The sequence below is a fragment of the Agelaius tricolor genome, unplaced genomic scaffold (genome assembly GCF_023055355.1).
Source record: "Agelaius tricolor isolate 1412-34295 unplaced genomic scaffold, bAgeTri1.0.p SCAF_8, whole genome shotgun sequence".
NCBI classification, from domain to species: Eukaryota; Metazoa; Chordata; class Aves; order Passeriformes; family Icteridae; genus Agelaius; species Agelaius tricolor.
In genome coordinates this window covers 20,416,791-20,431,636 of record NW_027269268.1, presented here as the reverse complement: position 1 = coordinate 20,431,636, position 14,846 = coordinate 20,416,791, and the positions used below count along the sequence as shown (strand labels likewise).

At 40.6% G+C, this 14,846-nt stretch overlaps 1 protein-coding gene across 3 annotated transcripts in view; it reads right to left on the bottom strand.

Moving 5' to 3' along the window:
- Positions 1 to 1,989: 1,989 nt before the first annotated feature.
- The window catches only part of FHIP1A (FHF complex subunit HOOK interacting protein 1A), a 78,535-nt gene continuing 65,678 nt past the window's right edge, over positions 1,990 to 14,846 (bottom strand). For all 3 annotated transcript variants that reach the window (XM_071431874.1, XM_071431873.1, XM_071431875.1), the window contains 6 exons: positions 13,760 to 13,839; positions 12,253 to 12,440; positions 10,734 to 11,774; positions 7,131 to 7,309; positions 6,705 to 6,843; positions 1,990 to 2,652 (listed from right to left, as the gene is read on the bottom strand). In XM_071431874.1, coding sequence (XP_071287975.1) covers positions 2,435 to 2,652; positions 6,705 to 6,843; positions 7,131 to 7,309; positions 10,734 to 11,774; positions 12,253 to 12,440; positions 13,760 to 13,839 — 1,845 coding nt within the window. In that variant the 3' untranslated portion in view covers positions 1,990 to 2,434. The remainder of the gene's footprint in view (positions 2,653 to 6,704; positions 6,844 to 7,130; positions 7,310 to 10,733; positions 11,775 to 12,252; positions 12,441 to 13,759; positions 13,840 to 14,846) is intronic.

Sequence of the window (14,846 nt, the reverse complement as noted above, 5' to 3'; positions counted from 1 at the left end):
GGGATTAGATTGCTTCTGCATTTTAGCAATTGTTTCTGAACCACTAAAAGGGAGCTGATCAAACTTTCCTTTTGCTCTCGTGCAGTTTTTGCAGAAGAGGTGAGAAGCAAAGCAAGCACTGACCCTACAACCATAATGGTAAAACACTTCCAACACACACACTGAACCCCCTCAGGCCAGGCCTGTGAGTACAGCATGGAAGGCAGCAGAAATGAGGGAGTGGGAAAAGAACCCACAGTGCTCTAGAACAAGTTTTATAAAAAAAAAAAAAAAAATAAAAATCAATCAATCTCATTACTCATTTACAACAACAATGTGAGGCTGGGGGAGAACTGATAAAGAAAGAGCTCTCTTCAACCTGGGTAACTAATACCTAAGGAAAAACCCCACAGCTTTGGCTTCAGCTTCCAAGAAAGCTGGTGAGGTGAAAGAGGGCCATGTGGAGGTCAGTAGGTGATTAGCAGAATGGTGATGCAGTGGCAGCTGAAAAACTAAACAAGTCATAAATGAAACCAAACCAGAGAGAGTCAGCTCGGAAGCAACAGGACCCCCAGCCATCATGGAAATGAAGACTGTGCAGCAAACAAGAAAAGATGGACCCAGAGAAGTTCTGGAGGGGATTTTGTTGGAGGCAGATTTTGGGATTTTTTTTTTCTTGGAATAGTCTACAGCGGGCTGACACAATGAATGCAGACACTTTAATCTATACCTTGTAGATTAAAGGAAGAACTTTTCAGAACTACCTAAAGGATTTAGGAGCTTAAACCGAACTGCATATTCCAGAGGAATCTGATGTGCAATTAATTAGGCTGTTCTGGAATGTCTTTGGTTTTTGTTTTTAAACTGGTTTTTTTTCCTGAAATCTCTGAGAAAGTGTGTTTCAAATTCAGAATGTGATTAACTGGAATTCCACATTATGGAATTACAATGAGCAGGAGAACTAATGTATGCAAATGTTATTTCTGATTTCTGTTTCTTCACATTTTTTGGAGTCATTGTTAGTTTGTATCCTGGGCAAAAGGGTTTATGGCTTTCTTGAACTAAGCACCTCTTTATGCAGCCAACTACAACACACTGGAAGCACAATTATGCAGCTAAGATAAGACAAAATACACTGGTGATGCACCAATTCATCATGTTTGGGGTCTTCTAATGAAGCCCATTACTCACAGAAGAGAATTTTCTCAAGCAGTTAGTCACCAGCAGACAGCTTTCCCCATTACTCCTTCCTTTTCTGCAGCTGGTGAATAGCCTGGTCCTCCCCTCACCATCCCAAAAATGCAATATTAGGAAAAGTCAACACCTAAATTACAAGTAAACAAACAGTATTTAACTTTCCCTTAACCTTAAGAGAAATTAACAATAAAAGAGTACACCTTTCATGAGCAAGCAAACCTTTTTCATTTAATTAAAAAAAAAAAAGACAAAGACAAAAAACAGCCTGCTGTCCATTTAACACTACAGAAAAATACAGAGTATCTTTCTTTAGCTTATTAAAACAAGCATACAAATAAACTAGACACTAATAACAGCTTGCATAGAAACATTTTGTTTTGTACTTTGTGCAAATCTTACTAAATAAGGCATGCTGGCAGGCTTAGGTAGCAATGCAAGAGTTATCAAAGAATGCTGAGGAACTGCAAGGAAAATTCCAGGCAGTCTGCAATCCACATCCACTTACACACTTCACTGGACTTCAAAGCCCAACAGCTGATAGCTGCAGATCTGTCTGCAGCATAAGGCAATATGGTATGTGTAGGGCCCAGCACCTGCTTTCAGCTACTCAGGGGTTTGCTACACATAAGATCACTTGAATTCAGAAAACCTGAGCCAGTAGTTAAAAAGGGGGTTTTGGGTGGGGATCAGTAAGAACCCGGCTTCAGGGTGAAGCAAGGGAAGAGGCAAAGAGGACAATGACATCAAGAAACACAGCCCTTCACATACCCCCTTCAGGTTTTGTGCAGATTTTGCATGCTTTTTTGTACTGTGAACTTTTCCCATGGAGCAATGTTTTTTCAAGCAAACTTGTCTCCTAACAAGTTATCCAGAAGAGTATTTGTGGAACAGAAAAAGCTAACAAGTTTGTGTATCTTAGCCAGCCAACAAGTGCCTATTGCAGAAATCCAACAGGAATTAGTGACACTGAAGATGGGTGGCTGTGTAACGAGGAAGGGATGAAGAAGGAAGCTGCAGTAAGAGCAGTATCAGAAATCTCAAATAAGTTATGTAGCACAGAGGGAAATTATAAGGCCTAACTGGAATAATATTTTGCCTCCTTCTTCCCCCTCCAAATCAAGTATTTTCAGGAAATATTGAAGTACAACCTTCTTTTGAAAGCAGCTTTGCATTAATAATCTGTTTAAATTCCAAAAGCTTTCTCAAAACACATTTTAAAAACCCACTAATAATAATCTTCAAAATCCCCCAGTATTTTTTAACATAAAATTGAATGTTCCTGGGCTAGGGCTGCCAGCTCCTTCAGGAACTCTGGGAAAAGGGCAGCTGCAAGTACGGCGTTCCTCACGTGTGCAGGAAGGCTGGGATGAGCCAGGCCTTTCTTTCCTTTCTGTCCCAGGAAAGGCTGCAGTACAGCTGGGTAAGCTTCAGGAAGATTCCTTCCTTTCCCTGGGTTGCTGCTGTGATGGACACTACCTAAAGACAGGAGGAGAGGGAGAGGAAAGAAAAAAGACTATATTAAGCACACAGAGTACTTGTATAGTGTCTAAACCCAGTTTATAAGGATTGTGTTCAGAGCTGTAATTTACAGTACCCACACTGTGCAGGGAGATACTGCACTAATCCAGCATTTTAAAGTTCTACATAGCCTGGTTCTATTGCATTTTTTATTACCTATCTTTCCCCAGGTTATATATCATTCAGTTACAGCTCTGATGAGAGAAATATGTGGGCAGAAGAGGAGTCAAGGGAAAGAGTAATATGGATTTACCTTCTGAAACAGCAGATAATATCTACCGTCTAGAGCCAGCATGGTTGTCTCCATTTAAACGATACTATGCTCTATCCCTCCCCCACATCAAACTGTTGTTTTGATTTTACTTCTCTTTCTCTATCCTCTCCCTGTGAATCACCATGTCAATGGATTCGAGGCCGAGCTATCACATCACCACATGAGTTGGAAGCAAGTTAGAAACTAAGGGAAAAAAATTTAAAATTGAATTTTCTGCAGCTATAGGCCCTACTAACTACTCTTACTTCCCTGTAAAGCAACTAACCATTAAAAAGAGAGCAAGTGAAAGCCACTGTGTGTTCTGCTATATGATCTCTGCTGCCAGAGTTCAGAGGATCAGAGCTCAAGTATCAGAATGCATGGAATTACAGTGACAGCAGCACTTAAATTTCAATCAATTGCTCCTTGTTTCAACCTGAAGCAGAACTGCCCTTTAATTAGATGATAATTAATTCAGTGAAACTAAAAAGGTGACAAAATCTAATGCTGATGGAAATAAATACTCTACAAAGAAAAATTAACCTGTAGAACTCACTGCTACAAGATAGAACTCACTGCTACAAGGTATCATTGAGGCCAACTCAGCGGAGACAGATGAAGTCCCATCTAACTCACAAGTGGGATGCTCTCCTGAGATGTATAAGTAAATCATTAAAAAGAAATAAAAGGGCTGTTATGTTAATTCACACACTGCAGACAAGCCCAAAACTGCATTGCTGCCTTCAGAAGGGGTTTCCCTTACTTTGCACACAGTTTATGTTAAAGTAAGAGTCTCAAGTGATGCCAGCCTTGCTCTGAAACCCCTCCAAAGCAGTGAACAGGGGGAGCTGTAGATGAAGGCCTCACTCAATGCTGCACAGCAATCCTCTGTTCAACAGCTCTGCACTTTTGTTTCTTGCCTGTACTTCACCCAAGGCACTGTGGAATTACTCTACTCCTTCCAAACACTTGAAAAAAAAAAAATTCCATCTCAATCATTTAACAGACTCGTACTTTTCTTGAGTTTAAAACACCTTTCCAACTCCAGACTTATCAATCATTCATGCTGTTATTCTACAAATTTCTACCTACTAGAGACAGAGTACAGGAATTTCTATTCTGTGGGAAAATCTGACTGTGGGAGGAAAAACAACTTAAATTATAGATTACAATGAAAAGATAAAGTTTTAAGCTTCCCCTGAAGATTTTTTTCTCAGATTTTCTAATGTTAAAACATTTCATAATTAATATTTTAAGTTTTTTTAAATAGTTTAGGCAATATAACCAGAATGCTAGTACACTGTGAAAGCTTTCCTCTTCTTTATACTCTTCCTTTTAAAAAGAATCAAAACTGATACATCTCTAAAAATATTTTTTGTTTAGATTCAACTGCTTGTTTGGAAAAAACCACAAAAAAAACCAGAAAAGCACAGAAAGCTGATCTAGGAACTAGAGATTTGGTTTTTTTTTTTCCTTTGATCAGGATTGTTCACTTCTCTCTAGGGTCAGGATGCAATCTGAGTCATACAATTGAAAATTGAGCAAATGAGTACTCTGAAGATTGCTACCAACACACTGAAAAAGGGGCAGCTTGCACATGGAGCTACATCGTGACAGCTCTAGATGTGTAACCAGAGCCCAAGCTGCTGTGGAAGAAATCACACACTACTGCAAGCAAAAAAGAACAAATTGTACCATTTCTGTTCAAAAACCTTCTGAGACCAACCCTGTAAAGTGAGAGAAAATTCTCTATAATATTTTGGTTTTACATTTGTATTCCTCACTAACTCTACCTTCAGGTTTTCATATGTGAATTCTGTAGGAGGCTGGCTATGCTCAGACCTGCAGAGAACACTGGGGTTTATTCACCACTTCTTTTCAGGGGAAAAATCCCTCAGAGAGCAACCAATATGTCTGACAGTCAGAGATGGTGTTCAAGCTAATGCAAAGAAGTCCATGGGGAGTTCCCAATTTGTTTTTTTGGTTTTGGTTTGTTTTTATTCTTTTTTTCATTTACCATTATTGCAGCAGTTCCTACCTTGCACTTTTTAATCAACATAATGAACTACTGGTTTATAGGCTACTGAGCCAGCTCTCCCCCAGGATTACATTCTGATGGCTTGCATCACTAGTCCTGTAGGGAACCAAATCTGCAGTTATCCAGAAATTTACTTACTCTCCATTTATTTGTCAAGACAAGCCTTCTCTGCAGGAGTTGCCACTATACAGAACAAAGTGCACTAACAGAGTGACTAAGCAGCCTTGTTTCAAATTCCTAAATAATGACCAACATGAGTCAACCTGGCAAATTCTGAAGCCCACAGAAGAAAACTGACGTAAAACAGGAAGTATAAATAAATGTCATTGGGAATGCATTATGTGAAAGTTCTTACTGCCAGCACCTGAGAAAAAAAGGACTCTGAATATTGCCTCCTAATCTCATCTCCCACATGCTAGCTACAATGACATCTAATGGTTCAGCTTTCTATTCTATGACACCAAAATGCAGAGCCTAAAATGCTACTGACATGTGCAGGACACAGCTTTTTTACAGCAGACCAACAGACCAACTCTTTAGGATGCAGCCTTAGCAAGATCATAATTTTACGGACTAGATATACTGCAAACCTTAGAAACACAGACTATGCTGACTACAAACTAGGTAGATTATTCTTCAGAGTCTTGAAAAATGAAAACACAATTAAAATGGCACATAAAGACTCCTGATTTCCACACCTCTGGAAGACCAAGAAAAGCATCAACATCTTCACAAAAGTGTGGGCAGAGTGGGTGATTATTAATGACTCCCAAAGACAAGTAAGCACACACCTGTAAATGCAGCCTCTTCTGAACCCTTACAGAGTCAGCTCTTCATGACTCACCAAATTTGACATATTCCCATCGTGTGGCAAGCTGGCTTTTAAGAGAAGCCTGCATCCAACACTGCCTGCTCAGAAGCAAGCTGAGAACAAGCATGTCCTCAGGGCAGGGCTTCAGCTCTATCCATTGCCTGCCTGTGTCTGGAAGGTTCTTATTTGGCAGCTAAGACTTCATTTTGTTTATTTTTACTAGCTTGCCCCACAGTGGTAAAAATAAGTAGAGGTAACTGTAAAGACAGGTGCAGTATGAGCTGTGCTTGAGAAGCAGCAGATGTGACAGAGTCCCCTGCAAAGCTGGCTTGGTGGGGTGATACCCGTATAACTCCCCACTGCTCATAGACACACACATTTTGGTTTTTTCTGCTTGTTTTGGTTTGTTTGTCATACAAGAAAGATACTAGCCAGAAAACTTTCAGTGTCTTATCTCCTTCAGTGGTAGCCGAAACCATGACACCAAGCCTTATTCAATTGTTGCAGAAACCAGTTCATCCTGGACTTCTGTCCTAGCTAAGATTTATCAAAAAAGAACCAATGACCTAGCTGAAGGTCAGGCTAAAAATAAAATGAAATCATGCACATATGCCACCTCACCTCATGCTTTGAAAGTGAGTTTGTTTACTGACAGCAAGCCAAGAACTGAATTTGTTACTTCTTTAAACAGACATTTTATATACCAAATAAAACCTCATAAACAGGAAAGAATATCCAAATAGACCCATACACTGTGGTCTACTGAGCATCATCACTTTAAAGTCAGGAGAATACAGCTGGCTAATGACATTCACAACACACCACACCTTTTAATCATCTGCAAAAAAGGACAGGGGGAATTGGTAAGTCATTCCACCAGCCCTCCTCTGAGCGTGCTTATCATTTACCTTTGGTGAGCAATTCTTCCTCAGCATCAGACATGTCCACACGAAAAAGCAGGTACTGTTGGGCCTCCAGGAGAAGACCTGGGAAGTCTTTTTCAATGGAAGCAAAATGTTCAATCTTATTTTTCACAGATGCCAGCACCTGCCAAAACAACAGTAGCAATTACTTCTTTCTCCTTTGCTCCCAGTGCAGCCACAGACTGAATATTCAGGCTTTCTCTACCTGCATTAGACTAGAGTTCTGACAAAAGCTGTGGTCATATGGAGTTTCCAGTTCTTTGCACAAATGCAATTAAAACATGGAAATGAAATAAGAAGCTCTCAGACAGGTAGGAAAGCTACATGTGAAAGTGAAAGGAGCTAACGTAAGGTTTAAGGAGCCACTAAAGACACTGCTCCAGTAGGCATGGCTATCACCTGTGTAAATACCTGATAGAGCGAGCGCACGCTAGGCTGAAACACCATGTTGGTGTTGAGCAGAAAGGAGCGGAGAAGCGGCTGTGGATAACTTGCCAGCTGAGTAATAATCCCAATAAGCAGCAAATTTACGTGCAAGGAATTCTCCAGCATGTTCTCCAGCTTCGACAACACTACGCTGATGAATGGTCCTGCAAGAAAATAAGAAGGAATCAATGCTTTTGTTTTCACAGAAGAAAAACCCGAAGATCCAGGAAAAAGGCATTTAAAGGGAATTTTGACCATCATAACCAACCAAATTAGCCCTCCCACACAGTAATTAAAGACAGCTGGGAGAAAACCCAAACTGTAGCTGAACAGAGAAAGCAGACTTTACAGAGGTGTCGAAAGCTTTTGTGGTTAGCAGCACATTGGCTACCTGGCCAATCAGTTTACATTAATGGTTTATTTAACATGCATGACTATTCCACTTGTATGTGCCAATAAGGATTTAGCCTAGGACATTACAGTCTACCACTCTATTCCCCTTTAATAAATTGGAAGGGTACTACTAGTTTTAATGCAAATAGAATCTGCTCTTTTTACTCTTCCTATGCCTTATTTCTAAGCTGGGAAAAATGAATTATTGCTAGCTTTCTTGTTCTATCCAAAAACTGGTGTTCTAAAGAAAATATGAAAATGCTATTCTAAACATAAAAATCAAGCTGTGATATTTCCCATCACAAGAAAAGGCATCTTCAGTATACCAAACACTCACACAAAGCAGGGAAGACATTAAAATAGATTTATAAGCATAATTGCTGGTAGACATAGGCGTTATCATATAAACATCACCAACAAATAATAGCTTTAGTTTGTGCATTCATGCTGAAGGACAGCCACTGAACTACAGAAGCATTTACCATGAAGTACATAAACCTTTAGTGCTCAAGCTTATGAAACCTTTGCAAGGCTGAGAATGACTTCACTCAAATACTATCCTGTTAGACCACACAGCTGGGCACATGCTTGAGGCAGCCAGTACAAGGGACCTACTCACAAGTAATGTCCCTTGTCACACCCACAGTCCCACCACACTATTCCAGTTGCATAAGAGCTAGGAAAACCATGCAGAAGAATGATTAGCACTGTTATCTTTGAATATCCCACCCTCAAACCTGGCAAAAGATACATGCCATGGGCATTTCTAGGGTCAAGCAGGTGGCCATAACCCAACACCATTCCAGCTCCCCTCAGTTTGCACATGGCTGCCCTGGCTGGGCACAGGCACAGCCCAGTTCAATGTCCCTGCTGGAAACTACAGCAGAGGCTAAAGCACCTCTGGCCCACAGCAACAGGAAGGATCAAATGAGGAGTGCCCCTGTTGCCATTTCATTTAACAGAGCTCCACTAAAGGCTGGAATCTGTCATGCTTTACAGCAACTGTGAGCACAAAGGCACACTCCTTCCAGACTCATCTCTGAAGGCTAATGCTGGCACAGGAAAGGTGGGAGGGCCAGTGCTGGCAAGGCTTCATGTGGCTGCTGCCTTTCAACCACCACCACAGCCACCAGAGCCCGAGCATCCAGTGGAGCAGCCAGCCCCACACACTTTTGCTGAGATTCAGTTTCTTCTGTCCCATCATAACCTATCCTGTTCATGGTGACACTTTCACAGAGCTCCTGAAGGGAGCTCTACTGTATCAAAAGGGATGGCAGAAGGAGCTGAGATGTGTCACTGTTTCTCTTCTCTAGGTAACACTTCAAAGCTGAGTAGGTAAAGCTGAAGCTGCAAGGGACATTACCAAATACATAAAATTTTTTTTAAAAGTGATAGCATGACTTTCACTCCTAAGAATTTATTGAAATGAGACTCAGAGGATGTAAGCAGAGTTTAGAAGCCTTGTAAGAAACAGGGTAACTAGATGAGAAATCAAAAAATTACTCCTTTCATGGCGATGAAGTCAAGCACTGATATATGGAGAAGGAGGAAACAAAATACAAATTCCTGTTCCTGAACATCACAAGTGAAAATAGAGATGACATGCTTTTACCATGGATATAAGACACCGAGAGAGCATTTTCTTCACAGATCCACAGGCCTGAAGGGAGCATCTTTGCATTGCTGACACTTACTGGCTGTGGGAAACTTCTGTCAGAGAGAGGCCTCATCCCTTAATGCCATCCCAAAACAGCAAAGCAACCTAAAAACTTTATCAAACACATCTACAAGCATAATACAGCATCCCAAATTAGATACAGAATCATAGAATTTGGGTTGGAAGGGACCTCAAAGACCATCTAGTTCCAAGCTCCCTGCCCTGGGGAGGAATACCTTCTATTAGACCAAGCTGCTATCTTTGAAAGGCCCTGCAATTTTAACATTTCCAAGGTGTTGTTGCAAGTACCTCCTTACATGCAAACACTAAGATCTCCATTAAAGCCAGGTAAGGAGTCTAAGAGCAAAACACACTGTATGTAGATGGGTAGCAAACATCTAGGCTTATTGTGTTTAGCTTTTTATCTTCATTTTCCTCAGTTCTGAGGTTTTCGTGGGTTTGGGTGAGGGGTAGGTTTTTGAAAATTAACAAATGGAGAGGGATTAGTTGAAGAATAAGAGACAGAGAGAACATTTTTGAGCTACATTTGACAGCAGATAACACAAAACAAAGATGTGGATACAATTAATGTACCACCACAGCAAAACCAGCAAATTAGTTGAAAAACAGACTGGATTTTTCAATTAAGAAACAGTGCCAAGCATTCTGGCCACAGCTGACCAGAAAGGGCTGCTTTTCAATGAACACACATTTTCCCTTTCCAAATGAACGAGAAGCCATCTTATAGAGGTTTTTGTTGGGTGAGGAAACCTAGTACATTATTATTTTTTATTATTTGCATTACTCCAGTATCTAGGAGACCTAATTAAAGACCAGGAGCCTGTAGTGCAAGGAGCTGCACAAATACAGATCAAAAAGCCCACTCTGACCTCCAGTAGTAATGCCATTCCTGAATAGCTTGGACAGTCAGCAGAGAGCAATCTTAAATTGCTGCCTGGCACTAGAGAGAAAAGCATGCCAACAGCGAGGGCAGACCTGACACTGGAGAACAGGATGTCAGGGCAGAGCAGGGAGACAGGCACGTACAGACATGGCACCAGTGCTGACACCTTCTGCTACAACGTGGAATAGCAGAGAGAGGAAAAATGGCACTATGATATTGCATCCATCCCATCAGAGGTGAAAGTTGCCAGAAAAAGAAATTATTTACCTGGGCTCTGTATATTAAAATAGCTACTCTGAACACCTTTCAACTGAAAAAGCTTCCTCTAGTGTGACAGAACTCTCACATACAAACAACATAACCCCTGCTCAATGTTCTGAACAATTACCAAGGGAAAAACTCTGAAACACTACCATTTTCTTTCACCACACTGATGACTCTGCTGTATTTTCACTCTGGATCTCTCACTCTCCTGGGAGTGGTTTCAGCTATGTAGGCTATACCCTGTATAGTGCCAAGACTCTTCCTTCCTCTATGCTTGTATTGTGTGCCACACAGTGTGATCTCATTTGGCCCCCTTTAATCACCATGCCTTCTTATATTTGTTATGTATGTAATTAACAGGACATTCCACCTGTAAATGGAGCACTCTGGCTCCTTGGAGAGTGCTTGGGAGAGACATCATCCTTTGGTCCAAAGGGAGATGATATGCTCTCTGCAGAAGGGGTATCTGCTGAGAAATTCTCAAAGTCCTCCTCTTCTTCTGCTGGAGAGACAGGATCAGGAGCATCCAACTTCTGCTCCTCCATGCTTGCACTGTTTGGAACCAGTTCCTTAATAATTCTGTCATACTGTGCAATGAAATCCTCACCATCTGTGCTCAGCAGTTTTACACTTAAGTTACAATCTGCCTCCTGAGAAGAAATCTTTAACTCTAAGTCTGGCTGTGGATCAATCTCAGTCATTTTCTGGTTTATTTGTTCTCTCATTACACCTTTAGTTGAGCTTGAATTTCTCTTACTGTGCTCATCCAAGTCCATTTCCAGCTGGGTCTTTGCAAGAGACCCATTGACTACGGTCTGGCTCTGCACCTTGTGTTCTCTGGCTACATTTAAAGCTTTCTCCTTGGAGCTGTCATCATCTTGAGTATCCTTCTGGGCACATAACCTGTAAACCATAACATCATCCTGAAAGTCTGACTCCTCTATGTAAGAGCCTTTGATGAGCATAATGGCATTTTTTTTCATTTCCTGAATGTGTTTTGGTGGCTCTGCAGGTGGCTGCATTTCTGTGCTTCCCAGATCATCATACGGTCGGGGTGAGCTCACGTTAGAACCAGGAGAAATCCCTGTGTCATAGCTATCATCCCATTCTAGCTCCAGCTGCATCTTCTCACTAAATGGGGTTGCTTGAGCAGAGCTGCACGTGCTAGGTGTCCTTTGCTGGAGCCGAAACATGGGGTACTCCACATCCGCACTGTTCTCCTCTGCAAGCGTCTGGATAAAGGTGTCTGGATCAGGATTTACTCCATCATACAAGGCAGACCAAACCTTACAATCTTTCATGCACTGGATGATGGCTTCTTGAGCTTCCCCCAGGTACTGCAAGTAGCTGATATCCACAGCTCTTCCATATTCCACGATGCAAACAGATTCAGAAGAGCGTCTATCAGGATCTGGAAGTAAAGAAGATGACTCGTATCAAGAGTAGTGCATCAAATTTTCTCCAGCAAGGCATCCACTAAGACATTGCAGGAAGAGTCTTTAACCCTAACAATCCAATAAGGCAGGAAGACCAAAGAACAACAAGTGAGATGTGCTCATAAACACACAACTTTTTCCTATCACAAAGACAGAGCTGTAACTCAAGATTTCTATGAGAGCAGCCTGCATTCAAACCTTAATGCAGCAAGGACACTGAAGCAGCCTGAGTTGCTGCCATGTATCAGTACACTATTGTCATGAATGCATATTCAAGCTGGATAGGTGTTAAAACAAGGTTTCGATAGATCTGGACATATGGAAGGAATTAAACAAACTTTCTACTCCAGGCTTGCCCACATTTCCTTTCCCTTCTATTCCTTCACAATTCCTCCCATAAGGTGCTACCAAATCAAACACTAATTATTTCATCTTCCCCTGAGCACCAATTACCTTTAGTTTGTGCTGGTTTTGTCCAGAGAATACAGTCTTTTCCTTGGCTTTCAAGTGTCAAAGTGATTCCAGTGGAGCAGCAGAGAGGTGTCAGGGCCAGCAGTTTTGCAGCAGATACAGAGTAACAGTCTCTCTCTTTCACAGCCCGCCGCTGGCTCAGCATCATGTGGTTGCAGGGGATCAGATACCTGAAACAGCAGTGCCCAGCATCACTTATCCTTTCATGTTAGAGAAAGCAGCAACACACAGAATTCCCTTCCCACCTTCCTGCCTTCTCAAAAAACAGCAATAATAAGGAGACAGTTGCATCAGAACAGGGAATCCTTTGGAGGTCAGAGCAAACCTGTTTTAAGTAAGTATGGAGGAAGTGTGGGACAGGCAGATGTCAAAGGCCGGCAGAATTGTTTGGTCTGGCTATGAATGCATTCTGTCTCAGAATTCTCAATTTATTTGTTTTCCTGGGAAATCCAGAGAGAGTCAGTTTGCCAGGGAAGTAGCCAGAAAAAAAAAGGAGGGAAGGGTCATCCAAGCATTTTACTGCAATAGATCAAGGCTGAGCTCTTAGGCAGAGGAGGGAAGAAACTAGAGGAAGGTAAGGAACAGAGAAAGCACAGTCTCATGTTGAACTTCTTTAGAGAACTTTGGTTTTACTTTTTAACGGCACGTACATAAGAGCCTCAGTGTTAACTGCACCAATGATCTGCCATTTAAAATGCAAATAAATTCTAAAGGATTCCCTAAATAAACAAAAGGATCAACCACAGCACTCTAATGCTAGAGTGGTGATGTACTTGTGCTCACAGAGATCTACCAGTATTTCCAGGCACCACTGCCAGATCTATAGGGAATTTCACCTTTATGCCTGTGTGTGGAGGGACAGACAGTACCTGGAATATTCATGTGATCTGCAATGCTAAAAGCCCAAATCAGTTACACCAATATTTCCAAATAAATAAACAGTCCTCATCTAATAAACATACCCAAATTATGAGTATTTTGAAGCAATGTATAAAATCACAAATTAAAACCAAAAATTATCGCTTCATTTAGTACATCACTTAATCTACCTACAACAGTGCAGGAACATGAAGAATTCTCATTGAGCAAGGAATCAAAGAGGTGGAAAACAACACAAAGGGTAGGAGCTGCAAACAGTATACAGGTCTGTATCACAGTGCATAATATAGTAGAGAAAACATGCAGGAGGGAAGAATTATGCATTTAAAAGCAGGGAATAAGGACTTTGGAGGTGATAAATATATTCTTAGCTTCTCTCACTTGTATAGAGATAAATCACAAGAAAAATCTCTTGCTCTGGAGATCTCAGGACGTAAATCAAACTTCGTCAGGTCTGGTAGACTTTTGTTGGAACCATAAATATTCTTATCCCTGTAGTTACTTTGATTTCTGCTCTCTTGGAGAACTCCCACCCAGCTCTGCATCCACAGAGAGAGACCATATGTCCCAGAGTTAGCATTAAAAATAAGAAAAAGAGTTTGGGCTTTACCTTAAAACTAGCTGTAACATCACATCTTCACAATGCAAGCCAATGAGCGTTCTGAACAATGCCAAGGAGACCACACAGAGCTGGAAAATGATAAACATTGTCAGCTTTTGATCTGGAAATTTTATCTTTCCAATCTTCCCTGCATACTACATTACAAAATGGCTCTGCCAGAACATCATGATTTATAAGACACTCTTAGAATGACACTTCATTTAGTGAGCACCCCATGAGATTTTTTTTCAAGTTGTCAAGGGCTATACATGTATTATGTTACATTTTAACAAAATACAATCCTAAACAGAACTTTCCTTCAAATAAGCTATTTAAAAAATCAGTCTTAAACATTATTCAAATTTATTAATTTAAGTTGACTTAGCATGAACTGAACCATGTAACTTCCAATACAGAGTTTTAGTTTTTACCTGTGACACAGAATTTGAAGCAATTTAAGGTCTTTTCTGAAAGAAAAGTTATAAATCACTTCAGTTTCTGTTGCTTTAGGTATAAGGAATTATTAGTGTTCTGCACATTAAGAAGCTGAATGATTGAAGAGCTTCACAACAAGCCTTTGGAAGAAGTCAGATTCTTGCATAAATGTCTGTTTTAACTGGGGGAGGGACATAAGAGGAAAGCAGATTTCCTGTTTTTCTCCTATGAAATTTACAAGGAGTCAAGTATAACTTTTCTTCATGGCATGAAACTTCAAAAACACCTGCTGCTGCCTCAAATTATCCTGTATTTAAGAAATTTAAGTTTACAGGGAAATAGTAATCATTAGTCTTTGCAAATCTGGAATCTTCTGAATAACTAAATCCAAGTATATTTTTGTACTGTGTAAAAAGATAAGATTTAAAATATGCTCAAGAAAAAAAGAGGATAGTATTTCTACAAGTCCTTTCAGGCACCTGTCTCTAAATAAGTTTAACTCTGTGAATTATTAATTAGTATTTTCATCAATAGTAATGTACACAGCTTTTGTGCTATGATTGCACTTGGCTGAGCTATACTGCAGAAAACTCCTTTAGCATCACAGCACCACTTTGGCTGAGATCCTGAGCTGCTCAGGGCTGCAGAATTCTTTACAATT